Raw genomic sequence first — 22,483 nt, forward strand, 5'->3', positions numbered from 1 at the left:
TTACTGATGATACAGAATAGGCAGAAACATGCAATAATCATTGTTTTCTTGATCTTAAAAAGCAAAACAATATATTAGTACAACAAAGCATTTCCCTATTAGTAGCGGAGAAGCAAATTCGATGTTTAAAAGGAAAAAAATGCTTCTAATTCAGCAAGTTCCGTAACTTGCATTCAAGAGTAAAAAGAACTAAGAATAACTGTGAAGGCCAATTAATTTTTCATCCTGCAATACTGATGAGAATTAAAAAGAGCAGATTAACACCGTACCAAAATTTAAGAACAGCAAATGAGGCAACCCATTTAACTAAAGACAATTTTGCCTGACAAACCAAGGAAAAGTAGTGAAAAAGGCAGGGGAAAAAAAAGTATATATTAAGAGCATTAATTCCAGACATTAAGGTTTTAGGATATGTATGTCTTGCCAAACAACCCGGGGGGGGGGGAACAAAACCAAACAAACAAAAAAAACCCCACCATCAAAAAACAAGATTCAGCCGAAAAAAAAAGATCAACAACACAGAGATTATTTATTTTAGTAGTACAGCAGTTAGTACTGTCTGATAAACCAAATACTTTATAATTAGCAGTGGAACATGATGTTCAGGCAAGTTACTCCCGGAATAATAAGTTAAGTGGTGGTGGTGCTGACAGGGGCAGGGGAGAGCGGCAATCAGCCTCTGGATCCTTTGGTCAATTTGGATCTAAAATACCTTCTGATGAATACTAAATGATTCCCTAATATATCCCCTTCATATCTGGCAGAACACACCTGAAAAGAAAGATTGCAAACCCTCCCTGAAAGAATAAGGGAGGACTGTTCTGGGAAGCAGCAACTGCAAAAAGGATTGCATTGAGAACTCTGACACAGTTTGATAGCTGAAAACCCTGAAAGGCTGAAATAAAAAGAGCAAGTATTAGGCACAGCTTTATAAGCAGACCAGTACTCAGAAGCTTTTTCTTTTACATTTGGTGTCAGCAGGAAAAATGTAAGAGTAGGACATACTACTACACAACTCCATTTAAGAAAATGGGAGAGTTTGAACATTCAAGAAAATGCTGAAACTCTTACAAGCCCAAAGCTATGTTGATGAAAATGTACAAGCAGCATTTTGAAGAAATACTTGGTGCTAAAAGACTTCCTCATTTCAAAGGAAAAAGTTGAAAACAAACAAACAACCTAACTAACCAACAGTTGGAATAAGAAAAAAACTTTAGAGTAGCTTCTTCCCAAAATTATGCCTAGTTACAAGCAAGGGTAACATACATTTATATCTCAAAGAATTTCGAGATCAAGACCAGATGTCTTATTAGAAGATGTAAGTTAACCAAGCTCAAGATATTAGGCTTGTTACAAGAACAACTTGGTCAAAGTGTGTGCTAAAAAAAAAAACAAAACAAAACAAAAAAACAACCAAAAAATAAACCCAAAAACCAAAAAAACACACACACAAAAAATATCAAAGCAGATAATGCAATGGATCTAAGAAAGAGATCACTCAAGACCAAGTGCATACAAAAGGTCCTGCAAACAGTGTTATGAAAAGTACCTAAACGTGTTTCAGCTTCTAACCTTAAGAGAAACACAGTTTCTTACCAAGTCTTCACTTTTTTTATTCTTTATGCGTTTTTAAAATGAAGTTACTTCTTGTTTTTAAAAAAATGACTACAGCAAGAAGGAGAGGAACCAAGTCTGCTCTGTTGAGAAGTTATAACCATCTACAAAATGGAATGAATATAAAATGCTGCTTGGGACAGAAGAAATTTTATGATTCCAGCCTGAAACAAGCAAAAGCCACCCGTGCACTTTGGAAAGAAGAACTACTGAAGTTGTGTACAAATAACCATGTGAACTCACCTACTCTAATACAGCACTGTTGACACATGCTCCACCATTCAGACTAGTCCAGGGCCACCACAAATTAACAGAGTTTAGTTACTGACATGTGAAAACTCTAACACAATTCTATTCCAAAACAGGAATCTTGTTTAGCTTCTGGAATGAAGGTCATTTCGTTCAGACCTGTTGCTTGCAACTGAGATGATGCGGCACTTAGTTTCTTTCAAGTATTCTGGTGTTAACTAATGGGCTTGGTTTTTTCCCTCTAGAGCTCAGTAATGACTATGAATATAAAAAGCACTAAAATATTCCATCTGATTTACATAGAAATATATTCCTGAATAAAGATTAAGAAAAAGGGGTTTGCTTCTAAATCAAGGTTAATAGGGTTAAAGTAAGCTAAAATAACTCCTTAAAAAGCATTTAAACAAGATTTCAGAATTACAATGAGCTATAAGTTTATTTCACTACAAACTGCAGATTTCCAAAGAAAATTAGCATTGAGTTCATTCTGTAAGCATCTAACATGCAGAATCTATTACATCATAATACTACTGCAACACTTCACTGCCAACTGCTACAGAATTCCAGACACTGAATATTAACAGTAACAGAATTTAAATATTTAAGCGCTAATAAACTATAAAAGCAACATCACAGCATCATTTAAGTGCTTGCATTTCATGCATTTCAAAGTAGTTTTAAGTTTGTGATGGCTTTCTCATTAAGTCATTGTCAACTCCTGTAATTAATCTAACTGTTAGAACATATTTGCACTTTTATTTCAGCTGTGGAACATCTGAGAGGTACAAGTATTCACTTATTGAAACTTTTAGCACAGAAATAGAAATTAGTAATAATTAAGATTCCAAAATATCAATACAGAAGAATCCACCCTAAAAATAATCAATCTCACTGGATTTCTCTTATTTAAAGTGCTTGAACTATTTTTTCCAAATGTTATTTTCTTGCTTTTTGTTGTTCTTAATAGAGACTGAGCTGTAAAGATTCTTACCTTACTACAGGATCACTTTCCAGTAACTCGGTGAGTCGCTGCAGTTGTTCAGGTTGAATGGATCGTCCCAGCAGAGCTTCAGTGTTAGTGTAGATCAGAAATGCTGACACAGTTCCTAACAAAGTTCCAACACCTAGAGATCCCACACTGTCATAGTAAGGGTTTCCTAAACAAGACACATCAAATTAGTTTCACAGAGCATTTCTAAAACACAGCAGATAATTTAGATTTCACGCTGAAAAGAGTACGTAGTTTGGGGGTTTTCTGGGTTTTTTGGCTTTTGCTTTTTGGTGGGTATAGATTTACCTTTATTAATATAAAATTATATACACCTAAACACAGGCAGTAGCACAGAAGTCTGTGTTCTTTTATCAGTAACTCAAAAACCTGCAAGTATTAACCACTTCTGGAATACAGTACTTATATAATAAGATTTAAGCACATATTCATTCATATTCAGATTTGTAGAAACAGTAATGTATTTTTAAGTTTATGAAGGAAACTAGAGATGGAATAAAAAACTGATTTCTATATAAAAAAATGGAACTTGCAATTAACTCACTAGAAGCCACAAAGAAACAAAATTACTGTATTTATTTTTTTAAACAACTGATAATCCAAAGCCAATACCTAAAAAGGGACAAATAAATAATCTTCCCTCTTTAGAAAACTTAACTGTGCAGCAAAGACAGACTTCAAATCAGTTGCCATACAGATGATCCTACCTGTATAAGTTAGGTTTGCCACACTGTTCAGGAGCAGCTATTGTAATCTGAAGATAACACTAAGACCACTACGTATCAAAAGGAAGGAAAAAACTGCTTCCTTAAATCCTCCCCACATGCACACGGAGCTGCACACTACTGAATAAGGAAGCTCAAATTATGTAATCCCACCATGGCACAAAGTGATTTACACAACTGACTACAATACCTTTAGTAAAAAATACCTTAGTTTGTATGACAAAATAGCTCAAAAGGAAGTTAGACCCATCTGCACGTACTCTTTCAAGCTTAACCCCACCAATAACAGACATAAGAAAAAAACAAACTTTTTTCTTTATTTTCAATTTCTTTATTCAACTCAAACCACTAGAAATCAGATCAGAGAACAGTATAAACCTCCAGAAGCTTACACAGTACAAGTATCAGAAAACGAGTAGAGATGTATTTAAGTCAACCAATATAAACTAAATGCTCTGTGTCCATATCATGCACACAGGGAAATTCACATCCTGCTTGCCTCAGTTTGAAGCAGAATTTTACCTGTTAAAGAAGTCAGACCCATACAGGTAGCAGCTACGGCCACACTCAGAACTGCTGCAGCATCCTCCAGTAACACCACATTTGTACTAGGATCACGACTCTGCACAACTGCGTATACAACGAAAAAAAAAAAAAACAAAAACATTTCTTTGGAAAGCTTAGCTTTACTACGTTATGCACAGTACTTAACAAACTATACTAACAGCAGCAACTTAAAGAGAAATATTTCCGTAAGTATATAGGTAAACTGAATTTTTGCATACACTTCTGAAAGCATTCATAAATACACAGAACAAGCCCTGTGTCAATTACGGAAGCTTCTCCAAAATGTTTGAAAAATTTAAAGGGGCATTTATCCTGGAAAACACAAGTAGTTTAGTAAAAGCATCTAAGTAGTGTTACTTAAATCAACAAGTTTTCACCTAATTTGTAAAATTTATTTGTTACTAGAACAGAAAACAGATCAACAAAGCAAGGAGAAAGGAAAAGGCAAAACAGATAAAATTGTTTCCATCATTATGCAAATACTGGTAAATAGATTCTATTTTAAATAACCACATACCTTATTGCTATAACAACACATACCATATTGATAAAACGACAGACCCTTGGCTCGAGCACTCCTGCGAATTTCATTTATAGCAACAAGAAGGGTAGCTGAAACAACACCAAAGTAGTTGCTGAAAATGGTTAGAGGCAAAAAGACTTGTTTCCATTTTGAGAAGAGGGAACTCTTCTTTGTATCATAGCTACTGATCATCAAGAAAACTGATAACTTTATGCTTTGTCATTATTCAAAGTATCAATAATCATCTTTTCTACATGCATGTCTCCCATACAAATTGGCACAGTTATATTCACTGATAGTTTAATACCAAAAAGGCATTCTACGTATACTTTTAAAATGATCTGTTCAATTTCTTATACACAGAGATAAGAAAAAAAGGTTTCCCAGGGTTTTTTTGTTTGTTTACAACCCAAGTATTTGCAACAGAGCTCAAAACTTTACTGTTTAAGCAAGGATCAATTATTACTCACATTGCACTCTTAGAGACTACGAATACTTAACTAGAAATATTTCTTGAAACTGCGTACCTCCTTCAGATACCAATGACCCCGCTAAAATGCAGTATGCCTGTATTAAAAAAAAAAAAAATCCTCAATTATGATGTTATATGCATATTTGTACAGATCTCTTCACCACAGACTACCCAAACGCAGCATTCCATAACCTCATTACCCACTGTGCCTTGTAGCTGTCCCTAAACAGAAGGCAACCAACAACATTTGAATTATGCAATATATTGCAAAATAGGAAAGGAGGACCTCTTGGGAGGTATGAAGGGAAGATGCAGGGTTTAAAGAACAGCTCATTTTGCTATAAGATCGGCTATAGTTCAACATGATTTTTTTCTTAAAACACATTCTCATTAAGGATGGTTTGATTTAATTGAGATGGGATTCAAACTGACTCAGGAAGTGAATTTCAGACTGTGCCACTACTATCTATTAAGTCACCCATGTTAGATACAATATAAAACAAATTAGCTTACCCAGAGAAGAGATTCTATAGGATGAGGGTGGAGTAAACCTATGATCCCATGATACCAAGAAAGTCCTGCACCCATCATGAAAATGCCCACCCCACTAATCAGGGAGGCAATATAGCGCATATTTGTGAAACCATACCTAGATGAAAACAAAGAAAGTGATTTAGGAAAATAAAATTCTATATCTCTGCAAACATATCTACAAGTTTTTTCCATTAATTTTTATATGTCTTAAATTATCATCATATGACTGGGCATCTATTTAAGACAAAGCTGCTAAATCCAACCTAATCCAAGGGAAAAAAAAAAGCCCCTTGGAAAAGGATACCTAGTACATGCAAGTAGTATCAAGCATAGATATTTTCCTAATTTATTTTTAAACAAGCTGTTTACACAGCTGTATTAGCTCTTGTGCAGAGACTGAAGATTTTACTACTGTAAAAAAAAAAAAAAATCAACATTCATGTCACTGTTACATTTTATTGAAATGCTACTTCTAAATGAAAACTCTAGCCTTATAGGGAGCCAGTCTACATATTTTATAATGCTAATTTAGAGGGAATAAAATTTGTGACATCTTTAAGTAGTTTGGCTAACTGCAGACATTCAACACTTGCAGTTTTTAAGATCAGTGGGAAGAGGTAAAGTAATATTAAAAGTGTACCTTTATTCCTTTTTTTGGTATTAACTGCCACTACGAACACTACATTTCTTTAAGCAATACTTAAAAACCAATAGTACAAAAGACTATATTGAGGAAGAAGGGAAAAAAGTGAGAGGGGGGAAGGAGATACGAAGAATATTTAGACAAATTTAAGATTAAAATATTTTTCAAATTACCTGATGCTCTTAATGAAGAAAAGCTTAACTAATTCTGTAAATTAGATGTATTTTGAACTAGTGCTTACAGTATGAATGACTTGCCCAAACACGTGAAGTGTAAAGCAGGTCAACACCAAGAAAATATCATGGAGAGTACAGTTTCTAACTTTCATGAAGTTGCAAGAACTTATCAATAATATCCCTATTACTCAGATAAAAACAAAGAATAGTTTAAGTCAAACACATCTCCTTATGATATAAGTAGCTACCTTGCAGAAAAGCACTTTGTTGAAAACAGGAAGAGGACGGTATTTTTTATTTTTAAAAAATCTTGTCATTCACATGAACAGTGTTTAAAAACAAAGTAAATCTATCCAGTGGAAGAGGCAGAAGAGCCCAGAATAACTTAAAGAAATAATGTCAATTAAAATAATACACATCAAAAAGCATACCACAAAAAAATAATGAAACATAACACACATCAAGCCACTGAAGCTACAACTCCTACAGTTTGGAAGAAAGCCCTTTTCTTATTTTATCTATCATAAAATCAGAAACAATGCATTTCAGAAATGATATGACACAGCAGATTAAGAACAACAAAGTGAGGCACAAACAAGAACTGATCTTACTCCTATATATAATTATCAAAATCATTATTTACTCAAAAAGCTTACGGATGACTAGGATCAGGCGTCCTTGCAGACTGACTGATGCCCAAAGCTAGCAATGCCTATTTAGGACAAAAGGAAAAAAACATTTGTTAAAAACAAAGATTTAGAAACATTCTCTATCAACTGAACTTGAAAGATAAAGGCAGATGCAATTTGCTGATCTGCACATATGCTTTGTTACTGATACTTTATTAGCCCTGGAATATAATCCTCAAAATTTGTCATCTAAATCTACCACCCCCAAAAAATTGTTAATTACACCTATATATAAAAAATATATAGGTAATTATATAGTGTGTTTATATATATAATTATTGCTAATTTCAGAATTGCAACCGAAAGTGAACATTACGTGCAATCACAAGTGTTGTTGCTCTGCTTGAATGTGAAGGAATGAAGCTGTTCAGGGAACAAAGCTATTTAAATAAATCCCTCTTGAAGAGAAATTACACAGAGACTATGGTGATGGCATACTACATTTAAAGCAATAGTTTTACACTGCAGCTTCTTTCAGTAGTGAACTTCATATTCTCCAAACTAAAGAAAAAAATTATTTTGAAGGAAGAAATAAAATCCTCTTGCTATCTATATTTAATTAGGCATGTATTAAACTGTTGATGGAGTAAGTTATAAATTTAGACCTCAATTTTGCAAAGCACGTGCTTTGTTTTAGGACTATGAATTACTGAAACATAATAACAAGTATTAAAATTTAGACACTTTCATCTTCACAGCAGCAAGCTGCTTTGAGGCAGCAAAGTTTCTCCTGTGTTTTTCCCAAAACCACATACTTGAATATTTGAGCAAAAAACCCGGGCATTTCCAGTGGAACATTTAACTTTCACATTTAAAAACGAAAATAGCTCTTCCACATGTAAGTGGTATTTAATACCACTATCAAACTTGGTTCACCTATAAACTGACATACTTGACCAAATGAAAATCACACACTTTAAGGCTGCCTCCCCATAAATTTCTTTAAGTATTATCAGTTGAGTTAGTAGCACTCATGTCTTCACTTTACAGCTGAAAGAGCTGAAAGGTTTTGTAGAACCATTTACAGAAAAATAGCAAACAAAATGCGAGTCCTTAACTCAGTCTTTCTGGACAGAGAAGCATACTAGGTACAACTGAAGCAAAAAGGCAGCCAGAATTATGTTAAAATGCTTTTTAAGATATTAAGTCTGCTCTAAGGTTCCATACATTCCTCAAATTTGGAAAACCACAAGACTGTTGCATTTTCTATGAGTCACAAGCTATCCAAGGACTCCTCTTGCTTGAGCTGCAGGAGGGTTTCAGCCACTCATCTTTAAATACTTTTTTTGTTCCCAAAGCCTTGCTCTATCAAAAACTGCAACAAGAAAGAGTCTTTCTACACTGGGAGAAGGGGAAATTTCAAGGTCTCGTAATGTATGCCTCAAGCATAATAAAGAAATTAGCGGAAAAAACAACATTAATTTTGTCCCTGCATACTAATATTACATGCCCAGCTCTGAGTCTGCCACACCACCTATCAAAGTAAATGTGTCAGGTATGTGGCTGCTTGTGCTGTGAGAGGCTGCTAAGGCAGTCTAGAAATAGCAAAAGAAACAGAGATGCTCAAATTCTCATCATTAGTCTACCATGAGATGACTAAGCAACAAAGTCTGTCATTCTATTACAATAACTGACAGGAAAAGTATTTCAAGTTAACATTTAACGAAAATAAGAAAGAGGTATACTTTGTACATCATCTTAGTTTCAAGTCCCACTTACGATCCATGAAGTGGCTCAGTACAGTTCTGCTTACTACAACTCCTCTCTTTCAACTCATTTCTAAAAGAACTTAAGAATCTACATTCTGACTTGTCTCATTCTTACATTAATACAAATTAAAACACACCCAATTCTAATTTTTTTTATTATCTGGACAGGCACTCAATAATACTTTAAGATGATCGATACATCATTCTTGTCCGGGAGGGGCAGGGAGCAAGGCAGACAGGAATGAGCATGAAGCCAAATTACTGAGATTTTGTTCTGACACCACTTCCTAAAGATAAGGCTGGTGACATTATGCCTATGAATTGTGACAAACAAAATTAAGCCTGTCCTGGGACTTATTTCCTAATGTTTGTATATTTGACTAATATTATAATCCATTTAACCTTCTTTGGTGCACTTCCATCTTGACAGTTATAGGGAAAATAAATGGCAACTGAAGTATGGAACAATCAATTATATGAAAAAACAATAGTTTAGAAAAGAAGAACAGAAGTAATTGGGGCAGGTGGTTTGAAATAATGTAGATGTATTACAAATAGTATTATATTAGCAGAAATACTAGTCCAAACACCATTCAAATAGATTTTATTTATAGTTACAGGTGACTCTTTCAATGTTCCTTCTGCATTTAAGGCTTCTAGATTAGGTCAGTTATTTTACTGTTAGCTTAAAAACCCTCCATCGAATTACTGGCATCAATATAAAAAAAAAAGAGCAGCTAGATAAACCTGTAGAAACCACTGGTTGAAACCACTAGTTTTGGCAAGTAAATTTGCAACAGAGTAACAACAATTTTGCACTCAGATTGGGGAACAGCAGAAAGAGCTCTGGGCTTAGCAATATTTCTAAAGTAATGCGAACTTCTGACAAAACATATCTTCATCTGCCTACAGTTTGATAAAAACTGTATATAACAATAACATTACTTTGTAAGTGAGATTCGCTTTTGTCTCTGGGAAGCTAAAAAAATATATATGTGTACTATACACACACAGAGAAAAGAGTACATCTTCCTCCCACAGCATGCACACAGAGCTTGTTACACTCTGCGCAGGCCTTCTAATCTGAATGACTGAAACCAGAAATTATTTAATAATGAAGTAAAACACAAAAACACTCTCTCCAGAAGAAACTGTTTATTTAAAAAACACCTTTAAGACTGTTTTGCCTCAAAATTATTTAAATGGTCATTGGATTAAGTATTAGCTTTTTTTCCTCCTAGAACGTATTACTATTAATTCTAGAAAGCATGCAAACTATACAAAACGGTACAAGAATGATCACAGGTATTGAACAAGAAGAGCACTGTAAATACACACGACAGCAGAATCTGAGAGTCAGTTTTAATAAGAGTTGTGGCTAATAAATTTCTAGGCTTCTCTACAATGCTGATGTAATCTACGAGCAAACTTTGTAAAGAAAGAGTATTTTGCCATTCGCTCTAGTCCTCCTAAATAAAACTTTGTTTTATTTCTCTGGTGTTTACTATTCAGGCAGCATAGGCAAACTAAGGAACACTAGTAGATTGAATTATTGCTTTCAAGTGTAACACAAGTACTGTAATTATCTGTCTTTTTTCCTGAAAAATTATTACAAGTGCTAACTTAAGCAGAATGGAAAAAATACTCACCTGGTTACATGTGTCCGCTAAAGAATGTATGGCTTCTGAAAACATACTCGCAGAACCCGTGTAAACCCAAGCAAGTAGCTTAAAGAAAAAATTCAACCCATTTCTGAAAACAAAGAGAAGAAATAAGCTACAGAACAACAGAATACTTGGTCTTTAACATTTTCAGCAAAACCATAAGTGCTGTATAATCATGCATTACCCACCAGCAAGTGGTAAAACCACGTATCAGTCTCATCATTAGAGACCTGTAAAGGCAGATAAGGCGTACACATTTTCTGCATGGCTACTGTTAAAAAGCCCTTTCAGCTAAGCCTGATATATAAAGACATACAATTTATTTTTCAAAAATTGTTAACTTCTAAGCAGTCCTGAATAAGTTACACCTCCTGGAAACTACCATCACATTCACTATTCAGAACAACTAATTGCCTACCAGTGGGAGAACACAAGCCTTAATGATTTCCTTTTTCTTCAGTCCTTTGCCTCCCATACATCCCCTCCTAACCCTGGAGTGCAAGGTTCCTCACTTCAGTCTCAGCTTGGGCACTCCCAGTAGGATGCAAACATAAGACAACAGACGGGAAGACAAGGCTGTCATTAGACTACGCTGTAAAAATTATCTACGGAACTTTTCCATTAAGATGTCCAGCGTGACTTGTTAAGTCTTTTTTAGGTGGTGAGCTCACTGGAGTAAGCATTGTGTTATGTTGTACAGAGAAAGGTAACTATTGGCACTAAAATATGAGTCTACATTCTCACTCCAAACATTTATTATCAGAATCAGTAGGTTAATTGTTACACTCGTATTGCAAAGAAAATCAGACTAGAGGATTATAACATTCTCCTCTCCCTTTTTTAATATAGTTGAGTTTAGCTTATTGGCAATTTTTAAAAGTATTCAAATGAAATTGTTATAAATAAGTATTAACAACATCTTGTAGTTGCATTTTTGAACAACCACATGCCAAGAAATTATATTTAAGTTAGAGGAAGCACAAGTCCAGCCCCTTGCCATACACCAAATTATATAGTTGATTAAATAAGATTCATTTCCAAGGTCATCCTTAAAGAATTTCTGTGCGAGTACATCCACTTCTTCAAGCAGGAGGTAGTACGGTTTTCTATACCTCCTTCCATCCAAGGACCTGAACGTGCTTTACAATTTTTAAATTAGACTCATTACCTCATGAGATGGTGAAGCATCACCATAATTTATAGGTGGGAACTAAAAAAAAATGCATAAGTTAGTGGCTAACCCAAAAAGAAAGGAAGGCTGTTGTAACACTAAGCCATAATTTAAATGCCCTGTGTTAATTACAAGTTCTTCCAACTCACAGCGTAGTGCATTTTTAGCATACAAAGAAAATGAAATAAATTACAGTGGGATTCATGAGCACAGTCTCTTGACTTTTGTATTGTTCTTCTCAATGTTGTATTAATGGAGTTGACAGCTTATCTGAAGGCACAATTCAGTTGTGGGGCCCCCACCTGTTCAGATGACACAATAGGCACTCAGCTGGTGTTTTATTTCACCCCTACAAATTCCAAATTTGTGGAGGGATTTGACATGCTAGAAATCTAAAAAGAAACCACGCTAAGGTTTTTCAAATGTCAGGCCCAGCAAAATCAATCTGTTAATGATGTCTAGTAAGTCAGAGACATAGGGCAGAAAGATGAAGAGTGCTACATGGGAAATAATTACAAAAAACCTCCTGAGTCTACAGAGCCATCAAGGCTATTTGGTGTTTCCTGTCTGACTAGATGTTCACATCAACATGAGACAATAGAGATAAGTCAGCTTCGGGGAAGAAAAAAAAAAAAAAAAAAAAATCAGGTTTTATACTGCAAGTAATATATCTATTGCTTTAAAAAACAAATTCACCACTGCATTTGAAAATAATAAGCCCTATGAAAGCCTAAATTCTGTTGAAGAAATATAACAAAGATTTTAAACAGCAGACAAAGATTTTAAACAGCAGACAAAGATTTTAAACAGCAGAGGAAAAATAATCCAAACCAGCAGACTCTGAGAAGGCAGCTAAAATACTCTGAATCAGTTTGAAGCAAAGTTATCTTTTACATCAGTGACCACCAATTCAGAAAGTATTCTCTCTATTGTACTGAACTGAACTGACTTCGCTACCTCATTTCTATCTGCGTGGGCCTGAAAGAGCAGGAAATCCTAACAGAACTTGAACCAAAGCTAGGTAAAGTCTGAAAAAGATTTATTGTAACGTTTTGGACATCATGCCAAGAAATAAGAAAAAACAAACAAACAAACAAAACCCAAACAAACAAACAAAAAAACCCCCGTGATTCATTAGGTACAATTCTCTTGCTTATTAAGCCTACTACTATACAGCATTTTCTATTAAGCCTCTCTTCTGCACCTAGAAAGTACGCAGTTTCATTCAACACAACTGTTTGTAAGTGTATTCCAAGTCTATATAGGAGGCAGACACTCACCAACAAAATGGGGAAAAAAAAGTGTTGAAACAGATATACATCTTTGTTGCTGTCACAAGTCTTGTCAATTTTAGTGTGAAGTCCAAATTTAATTGGTAACTTTAAAATTTACTGATACATTAACAGAATCAACCTTTCTTTGGGGAAAAAAAAAAATCAAAAATACACAAATGCAAAAGTAGATCAAAATCAATTATTCAAATCAAGGTTCCTAACTTAACAATTTAAATAACAATTAAAACAAATTCAAATTTGCCCTCAAATACTTGATGACTTTTTAAAGATTTAAGTCAAGGCCACCATCAGTGGATTTTAACTTCTAAAAAAGCTCCACAAAAAGATGACTGAGCAATACAACAGGCTCTACAAACTTCAGCTCACCTGGCTGCCAGGCATTCATCTATAAAAGTACCTAATCATCCAAAAGGTATTTAGGAAGTGAAGAGAGTGCAATGTTTATAGCAATGCAGTATTTACAAAGGAGAAGGAAAGGTCTGTTTTCTCTAGGTTCCAGTAAGAAAGTGAAGGAGGTTGAAGTGACCATACAACATCCCCCCCCCCTCTTTTTCATTAGAAACATCCATACTAGCAGTTCTTATATGTTTTTAACTTAGAAAGCTCTGAATAGTTAGTTACTAGTAGAATACTCTACCAAGAAAGAGGGAGGTTTTTGGTCAAACGAGCTTTGTGGGTTTTTTTCCCCCAAGCAAAAAGCATAGTTTTGTAGGAAAACTCGAAGTTATTTCCTGCTCAAAATGTTGTTTCCTGTGCCAAAAAAGCGTTTTCCCCATGTTTCTATTTTGCTCCCTTATATCTATAGTGTCTTAGCAAATAAATACCTTTTCTAAAATCAAATTTATTTTAAAAATTCACAGGTTTTTATGGCCAGTAAATTCTAGCCATCATTTCCTGAGAGAAACTTAACACACTTCATGCCAGATAGTCTCTGTTCATTTGCTTTAAATCAGGATCATTAGTTTAGTTTTGTTTCACTCAAACTTGTAAGACATGTGAAAGGCAAAAACCTCCTAAAGTATCCCCTTTTCAGTTAGAGAGGAAAAGAGTTGAATAACAGCAGAAAAAGTTAATTCTTTTCTGTTGGTTATATGGAAGATTGTTTAAAACATATGAAAAGAAGTACCAAGAAAAAAAGGACAACTTTAAATGCCTGCTTCTCCATGTCCGTCAAATTTTCAGTTTTTACTTTAATAAACTGTTTAGTTTGATCACTTAAAAAAATTTGCTCTTCTGTGATCAGAGACATATGCTATCCCTGATCTCTATATATTGAATATATTTACGTAAACCCTCTCCCATCCACAATGAAGAAACAAATCTATTAACTTCAGTTACCAAGACACAGGCATCTTAGGCTTGAATACACAGTCTGCTCTCATTTCCAGGATAATAAAAATAAATTGTTTTATACTTGCATAAACAAAACTTTTTTTTTTTATACTTACATGCAAATAGCTACCATTACCACCTTCCCTGGTCCCTTGAAAAACATAGCTGCTGCACTGGAGCGTGGCTACATAAAGAAATAAGAGATTATTAAAATCAAATAACCAAATCATGACCTCATGAAGGACCTACCATACAAATTATTAAATAAAAATTTTGCATTGCCCTGTATCGCAAAAGTGAAGCTACAGTCCTTGAAGCCTACTAATTTACTACTGAATGCTCACCCAAACTGCAGTTGGGTCTTACACATTTCTACAAATGGATGGCTATAAAAAGGATAAACAACCAACAAAGCCTCCAGCAGGGGCCACTGCAACCATAAGGACAGGAGCCAGCTGTGCAGCAGAAAGATTAAGAAATCATTCTACCATAGCAGAGGACCTGGATCTAGGGAATGGGTCTGCTTAAGCAAAGAGGAAGGGCCAGTAGGGCACAGAGCAAAGTGCTAATGTTTTGGGTTTTTTCCTTAAGAAACCTATTCCGTTTCTTTAAATTAACAATATATTTACTATAGATGTTTATAGGCTATAGATGAAATCACAAATACAGCTGCAATTTTGTTAATAAGAAGGCAATTGACTGAAAAAAAAAAAAACAAAAACAAAAAAAACAACCAACCACCCTTACTGGTGGATTACACTGCCACAGTAGGAACCCATTTAAACTGGCATCATAACATTTACCACTGCATTACAATCAGAGATAGATCTGGTATATTACAGTGCAAATAAATCTTCCAATAATATTCAGTTATTTAAGCTTATGCAACTGTTTCGCAACTTTTTACTTCAAAAGGTGTCATAGTACATCTCGTGGCATTTTTCTAGCCAAAAACCTTTAAAACATCTTTTACCTTAGTATTTCCAAAGAACTCCTTGTATTCCCTCAACAGCCTTTGGTTTCTAAATAGATCTGCAATACAAAATTATCATCATGAATAAGTACTAGTAACCAGTAGTTTCAGGAATTGAAGTCTATTTTTTTTTTATGCAGCATCTAACTTCTAGTAATTGCTACATGGTCTATCTTTCTTAGTGAAAAACTCCTCTCCTGGTATTGTTAATCAGAAACATATTGTTATATACTCATGCAAAATGCCAAATACAATCTGTTACGATCCTATACGTCGTTGCCATTTCTACCAACAAAGGATGTTAAACAGAGGGAAAGTCTCAAAATACACTGCACCAAATCCAGGGATTCTACTGCCCCCTCCCGCCCCTTAACCACAAAGGAGAGGGGGAAGGATGTTTCAAAGCAAGTCTCTTTACATCAGTATTTTTCCATCCACTAATAACGCTCAGTAACTTCAAAATAAACATTGGTATAGTACAGTATCTAGAAGCTGTAGTGCTAGATTCTCCCATATAAAGTTATACAAAATACACTGTACACACTAATTTAAACAGCCAGTGGAATAAAAGGATAGTCTGTAAAAAAGGGAGTTACCACTTCATGTATACAATGTTTCAGTATGCTATTATGACTGAGTAGTATTTTTTTAATCTCATTTTTTGGATTATGTCCAAGAATTATTCTGCTGGTCACTAAAAATTTTGAAACTGACTGCGCTCTCAGTACAAACACTCACAGGTACCTTAACAAGTGCCTGCAGCTCTAGCCTTTTTACTAGGAAGGTGTTCAGTGGCACAACTGTTTAAAAAAAAAATTAAAAACCCTCTAATTTTAAGGTGAATAATTGGAATAAGTACCTTGAAGCAAGATTGCCTCTTCTGTGATTTTAACTGACTAGACAGATCAAAATCCATTACAAACTACTGATTTGACTGTACCTGTTACTGATAATACCAGCAAGGATGACAACAATAATTTTAAGCAAAAATATGATTTGGGGGTGTTTCCTGCCCTTCTGAAGCACAAAGGTAAGCTGAATTCATTTCAGAGGAAAAATAAATGAGTAATCATATGGTATCAAGATATGGATTGCGTTTAAGTCTTTTGAAAATTTTCAATAAAAAAATCCAAAACCATTGAAGATGTTAATTATAATCTAAAAATTGAAAGCCCCCCAAAAAGCAAAGTATGACTATAGGTCTCAACTGAATATATATTCTTGCTATACCACACAGATGATAAATTGTAAGATAGTAACAAACTATAGCTGCATAGATAGCATAGTGTTAGAGTAACACATTGCTATAAAGCTTATCAGTAATTGCTGATTCCAAATTTGTATGTTCTCAATGAAATAACACACCAGCTAGTAGATTTCTCACAATCATACTTTGTTGTTTACATCTGAAGTTATTTGAAAACTCTATACTCACTTTCTCTGTACTTGATCTCTGCCTCTTTACGTCGTTTTCTTTCTCTAGCAAGAGCCTCTGGACTACCCCATACTTCAAGAGACCTGCACACAGTAAAAGTAACAATGGTTCTATTTATGCAACTTCTTTTCAGTTTGACTACATTACAAATGCCTTTCCTAAAAGCAGAACATGACATCATTCTTTCTGATAAGAAGCCACACAGACTCCTTTACAGAATAAAAAGCTGGGCAAGAGGGAGCTGAGGACAAGCACTTAATCTTTAGACACATGAAACATACCCTCCAACTTTATATACACCATGTAATTATTACAATAATGAGGATATAAAATGTGTTCAGATAGAAAATGGAAAACATTATTGCCCTTTCACATTGTAAACCTGACTTTTACAAATTGGGTTTTTTTCCTCTCTCTCTCATATAATCCATTTTAAATGATCCAAACATTTTCCTTCATAAATATGTTCTTACTTTGCCTCTACATCCGATCTCAGGTACACAGTGAAAGTCTCAGTGTCATCATGGGGGCTTCGTCGTTTAATTTTCCTCAGCTGGTCTAAATCACTAAGGAAAGTGGACAAACAGTTTAGTGCAAGTTCATGTCATTCTAATTTTACTTTTATGTCTGGGTGATCATCCACAGTTTTGATATTATTAATTTGCAATATAAAAAAAAAAAAATGAAGTTGTCTACTTGAGCCAAACAGAACAGATATGCAATGTGAAGCAAGTGATCTCTAGGATGTTATTGAAAACCACTGTGTTTTCCACACTCAAAAGTCCAAATCATGCCCTCACACTATGAAATACTACACATGGAAGACAAAGTAATAAAACATCCAATGAATGATCTGCATGATCATGCACACCATATTGATAATGTGCACAAATGCTAAACAAGAGGGTTCATGGCTTAACATCTCTAAATGGAAATCAGAAGTCATGTGACATGAAAAGTTAAGAAATTTAACCTCAAAAGCTACACACTCAGCACAAGCTGCAAAAGGTTGGAGAAAACAAAACTGCTTTGGGGAACACACAAATTCCCTGTGCTGAGCTACACGTTAGGGCATCTACACTGAGAAGCATCAAGGATTTTTTATTTTTTTTTTTAAATACAACAGAACATTTCACTTTTAGCCCAACCAATTATCTAGTCCTTTTTTCTTCCCCACCTTGGTCAATCCAGCAAAACTTTAGCTAGTTACTTCTCTGCACAACAAGCCAGTTACGATAGAAACATGGCAGAGGACTAAGCATAATTTGTCACTGGACTTTCAGCAAAGACCAAGTCTGGCGATATACACTCTATGTAAAAACTGGGGAGGAACACTGACAGCATGAAAAGTTATAAACAAAGCTGCTAAGCCTTTAGGTTTAATACGGGTCACACACATAACCTGCATGAAATCTGACAGATACCTCAACTACAGCAATACTCAGTAAGACCTGCTGGCACGCGTGGCACATAGTAAAAGGCAGTAAGTACGATTCAAGTAACAATAATCAGGTTACAATGCACCAGATTACATTTTATTCCAAATTATAGACCTCACGTAACATGAAGTTTCTACTGATCTTTTAGAGATGTTCACATCAAACCATCATGACCCCAAAACGCTGAAACGAGTTATTTGCCATTCCCCCCTATAACTAGCTGCTCTAGAGGTGGACTCACCCCAACTAGATTTATGGTCATGTAAGTAGAAATAAATTACTTTAAGAAGCAACTACAGAAACATGCAAACAAAGTGCAAGTTCCTAATCCACTGTAACACTAAGTAAACAAGAACTAACTTCAGCCACTTCTGATTAAGTACACCACAGAAGCATTTAGAAAATGTTGCTGGGCAAAATCACTCTACAATCATGATTACTTTTGAAGCACATATGAACAAACAAATATTCACAATTTAAATTTCAACTCAAACCCATCATACCTGGATTTAAGACAAAACTCATTTATTGCTCTGACTCCAGTGATGAAGTTATTCTGTGTGTATTTTGGTCCATACTCTCTTTTTTTAAGGACTGCTTTCACTTAAAAACAGATAGATAAGCAAGTTAAGTCACTCATGGAGATTACAGCAGAAACTTCAGAAAGTAATACAATCTAGTGTCATATCATGATACCTCTAAGTGGAGATCTGAAAAACAATGCTTGTCAGAGAGATAGAAAACTTACAGTGACGAGAAAGGAACGTTCTTCATTGTGGAAATGAGTAAGAGTAGAATGAACTACCTCCAAAAATGCTACTTGCTAAATTGTAGTTCAGGGCTCTCAAACATTCCACACACTTAACTGCCACTGTCAGCTACTTCTCCAACTTGGATGTCAGAGATGGTGTTTGGCTACTAAGATAGCATTCAAATATAGCAATTTGGAAACCCTTGCTCTAGCAACTGAAATGGCAACATAGAGCCCCATTTCTTTTTTCCCCAATACTTAACCAATTCCACCCTCTACAGATAAGATTTTTGACCTTTGAACATTTTTTGACCAAGTGAGAAGACTTATGAACACACATGAACTTCCTGCATATCACAGGATTGATAAGATTTCTATAGTTACTCCAGAACTTCTCCAGGACACTTACAGAAAGACACTGCATTTAAAGACTTTAAGAAAAATTTTCCCAGAGTTCTACATTATCTTACTTCTGAGTTTTGAAAGGTTAAAGGCAAAATACATTGCTTGACACTCAACAATGCACTAACACTACAGGTATCATTATTTACCATCATCAACTGATTTCTGTCATGCAATTTGAACTTAAACAATTTTTTAAGTACTTGAGTAATCACATTCATCCCACAATGCTCCTCAGCAAAGGTGACAAAAAAGTTAGAGATTTCCCAAAACCAGTCCATTTACCATGGTTAGAACAGGATAAACATTTTTAAACAAGAATGCTTCTCATCTTTTCTTATTTAAAACAGATATATATATACTAAGGTTAATAAACTTTGGATAACTTGTGGATTTATCAAACACTTACTAATCCATCTTTCAGAAACACAGGTAAATTTCATTAAAAGAAAATACTATAACCAACTGTACATTGCAGAATATCTCAACAATCCTAACCCTAGTTCAAATAACTGTATAAAATTGGCAATAAATGCAGAGGGGGGGATCAAATTGGTATTTCCAAGAGAAGCACGAAGCCCAGTAAAAGAATGTAAATAAAATACCTTAAATAGCACAAATTTTTAAGATTAGTGATCCTTTGAAAATGTTATTGTCTTACTAATACTTGGATCAGTAAGTTTCTAAGTCACAGCAGTATCTGAAGACTAGAATTCTACTTTCTAGGCACAATCAAAATCTTTACCATAAACATTCTTGCTTGCGCATCTATAATCTAGAAGTAAAACTCTCTTCTCACTGAAAGATATATCTATTTTTACAATTTTTTCACAGTCTACCTAATTTCTCCTGTCTACTTCGTATGATCCCCCTGCATGCATACACTAAGCAACAACAGACCCAAAGAAATTGACATAAAGGATGTAGACAAAAGTGTACAGAAAATATACATAGAGAGACACTGATCTCACCTTGTTACTAAAAAGTATTATGATTTGATGTTTCTTTGAATTTGGGGAAAGACAGGAAGGAATTTTGATACAGTTTACAGCCTGCTGAGTCACTTTCACTCCAGAGATTTTTTTTTTTTTTTTTTTTTTTTTTTTTTACGGAGTTTAAAGGGAGATGGCAGTTTCTATTTTGACAAAGTTCTTTCAACACATAGAAGGCTAGGAGTGATCAAAAGCACAGGAGTTTTTAACAGCATAATTCTCACAATAACATAATAGAAACTATCAGAGTGAGGATGGAGTGAAATCAAGTCATGATAAATTAAAAATATGAAAAAGTTATGCTCTTATTTTATCCACTTATCTTTTTAAACAATGTAACTAAAGACAAAAGCATGTATTTACTACAGGCACAAATAGGAACATTACAGGACTCAGATTAGGCAGTTCATGTGGTCAAAATATATTTAGAAGCAACACTGATGAGATTAACTCAGCAATAAGAAGAAACAGAGGAAGTCTTAGAACAAGGAACAGGGGAAGATCAAGTATTCAGCTTAGCCACATTAAGTCTGAGATGGTGAATAGACACACCTAAAAACATGCAAGGAGGACAGACTGTGATAACAGATGAGAAAACAAATTAGTCTTTTCCTGACAAACTCATCAGCTTAAATGAAACAATTAAAAAGACACAGAAGAGTGAGTAATTAGAAGGAATACTGCCACATTTCATTTTTCATTTTTGCCATTTTCAAACAACTGGGTACTAAACAAAGTTGACATACAAGTGTGTTTTAAAATGTTATTCACATAACTTGTTACACAGTTGAAGAGGAACCACAGTTTCCTGACACGTATCTTTTTTGACTACTAGCAGACAGCAGTAAAGTTTCAACACAGGAAGTATTTCTTTACCTTTTACTTGGATTGGCTCTTTAAGGAAAGACTGCTTTTGACCTGCATTGCTTGTATCTTGTCCTGTAAAATAAAAATAAAGCTCACTGTAAATATGGAAGTACCTACTTTTCTTTTTAGTAAAGAGTTCGGTTGACATAACAAAATAAGAATATACCTTAATACTGCTTTCCACCCTGACAATTAAAAAACATTTTTGCTAGATTTCCAACATTTAAAACTCTCAAAAGACAGAAATAGTAAAAAAATAAAGAACAAAATAAGACATTTAATGTAGCTTTGATCAATAAACTCCTAGTAGCTTGCAGAAGAGTACCAACTTGCAACATACTTCAGAAAGTATCCTGAATTTTTAAAAAATTTTTTGACAGTATACTTACTAACTATACTTAACAAGTTTTATTCAAAATTTTAGCTTAGTAAATATACTGAATTCTATATAGTTTATGGCTGCTGATCACCCAAGTCTCATAGAGCTTTCAAGCTGTAATTCAATTTTAAGGGACTGAAGCTTTTTCACTTACAAAAAGCTAGCTCCTTAAAATACAGAATACTTAAACTAAAATCCACAACTCTCGTGTCACAAGCTGGAGCTAGAATGAAAACAAAGTATTTTAGCTGGTTTTGAAATTTGAGGATATGACTCAATAAAAAGCCAATAAAATATAACTTATAGTACTGTTAAGTGAATCTTAATATTTGGAAAATAATAAATTCCAGTAATTTCAGGGAGACTTCTACTTAGAAATCAAAAGTACTACTTGAAAACACAAACAAATATTGCATCCTTATCTCATACATCTCAACATAGCTTTCAGAACAAACACCTTATGATTCTAACATGTCAAACCAACATATCCACTCTTTTGTGCCCTAACACTCTCTAACATTGGAGGTTTGGCACCCATCCACAGTCATTCACAAAATAAAACTGACCTTATTGAAACTGATATTTAAAAAAAAAAAAAAAAAAGAAGAAGATTTTTCAAGCAAGTTTGCATTAATTAATGAGATACTCCTAGCTTAACATGCTACTCAAATTACTCAAAGGTCAGATATTCTTGAAGCTTGGACTACATAACTATCTTTTCATCAGACAATTAGTTATTGCCCTAACAGCAACTGAGGACTAAGACTAATAACAATCCAAGTATACTTTCTTGGAAAAATAACACTTATAAATTTATGAAACTGATCTTATTACACAACAAATAAGGCTGGACCATAAATAACTAACATTCTG

At 34.4% G+C, this 22,483-nt stretch overlaps 1 protein-coding gene across 2 annotated transcripts in view; it reads right to left on the bottom strand.

Moving 5' to 3' along the window:
• SLC30A9 (solute carrier family 30 member 9) overlaps window positions 1-22,483 on the bottom strand; it is a 40,494-nt gene that overhangs the window by 13,411 nt on the left and 4,600 nt on the right. For both annotated transcript variants that reach the window (XR_014228639.1, XM_082316127.1), the window contains exons 3-15: window positions 21,241-21,303; window positions 18,723-18,822; window positions 17,254-17,346; window positions 16,781-16,863; window positions 15,346-15,404; window positions 14,489-14,556; window positions 10,560-10,662; window positions 7,169-7,224; window positions 5,673-5,808; window positions 5,215-5,254; window positions 4,705-4,776; window positions 4,120-4,227; window positions 2,855-3,020 (exon numbers count right to left, since the gene is read on the bottom strand). Coding sequence is in view for 1 of the 2 variants with exons in the window: in XM_082316127.1 (XP_082172253.1) it covers window positions 2,855-3,020; window positions 4,120-4,227; window positions 4,705-4,776; window positions 5,215-5,254; window positions 5,673-5,808; window positions 7,169-7,224; window positions 10,560-10,662; window positions 14,489-14,556; window positions 15,346-15,404; window positions 16,781-16,863; window positions 17,254-17,346; window positions 18,723-18,822; window positions 21,241-21,303 (1,147 nt within the window). In the remaining variant the exon portion in view is untranslated. The remainder of the gene's footprint in view (window positions 1-2,854; window positions 3,021-4,119; window positions 4,228-4,704; window positions 4,777-5,214; window positions 5,255-5,672; window positions 5,809-7,168; window positions 7,225-10,559; window positions 10,663-14,488; window positions 14,557-15,345; window positions 15,405-16,780; window positions 16,864-17,253; window positions 17,347-18,722; window positions 18,823-21,240; window positions 21,304-22,483) is intronic.

This window comes from Platalea leucorodia (genome assembly GCF_965183815.1).
Source record: "Platalea leucorodia genome assembly, chromosome: 6".
Lineage (NCBI taxonomy): Eukaryota > Metazoa > Chordata > Aves > Pelecaniformes > Threskiornithidae > Platalea > Platalea leucorodia.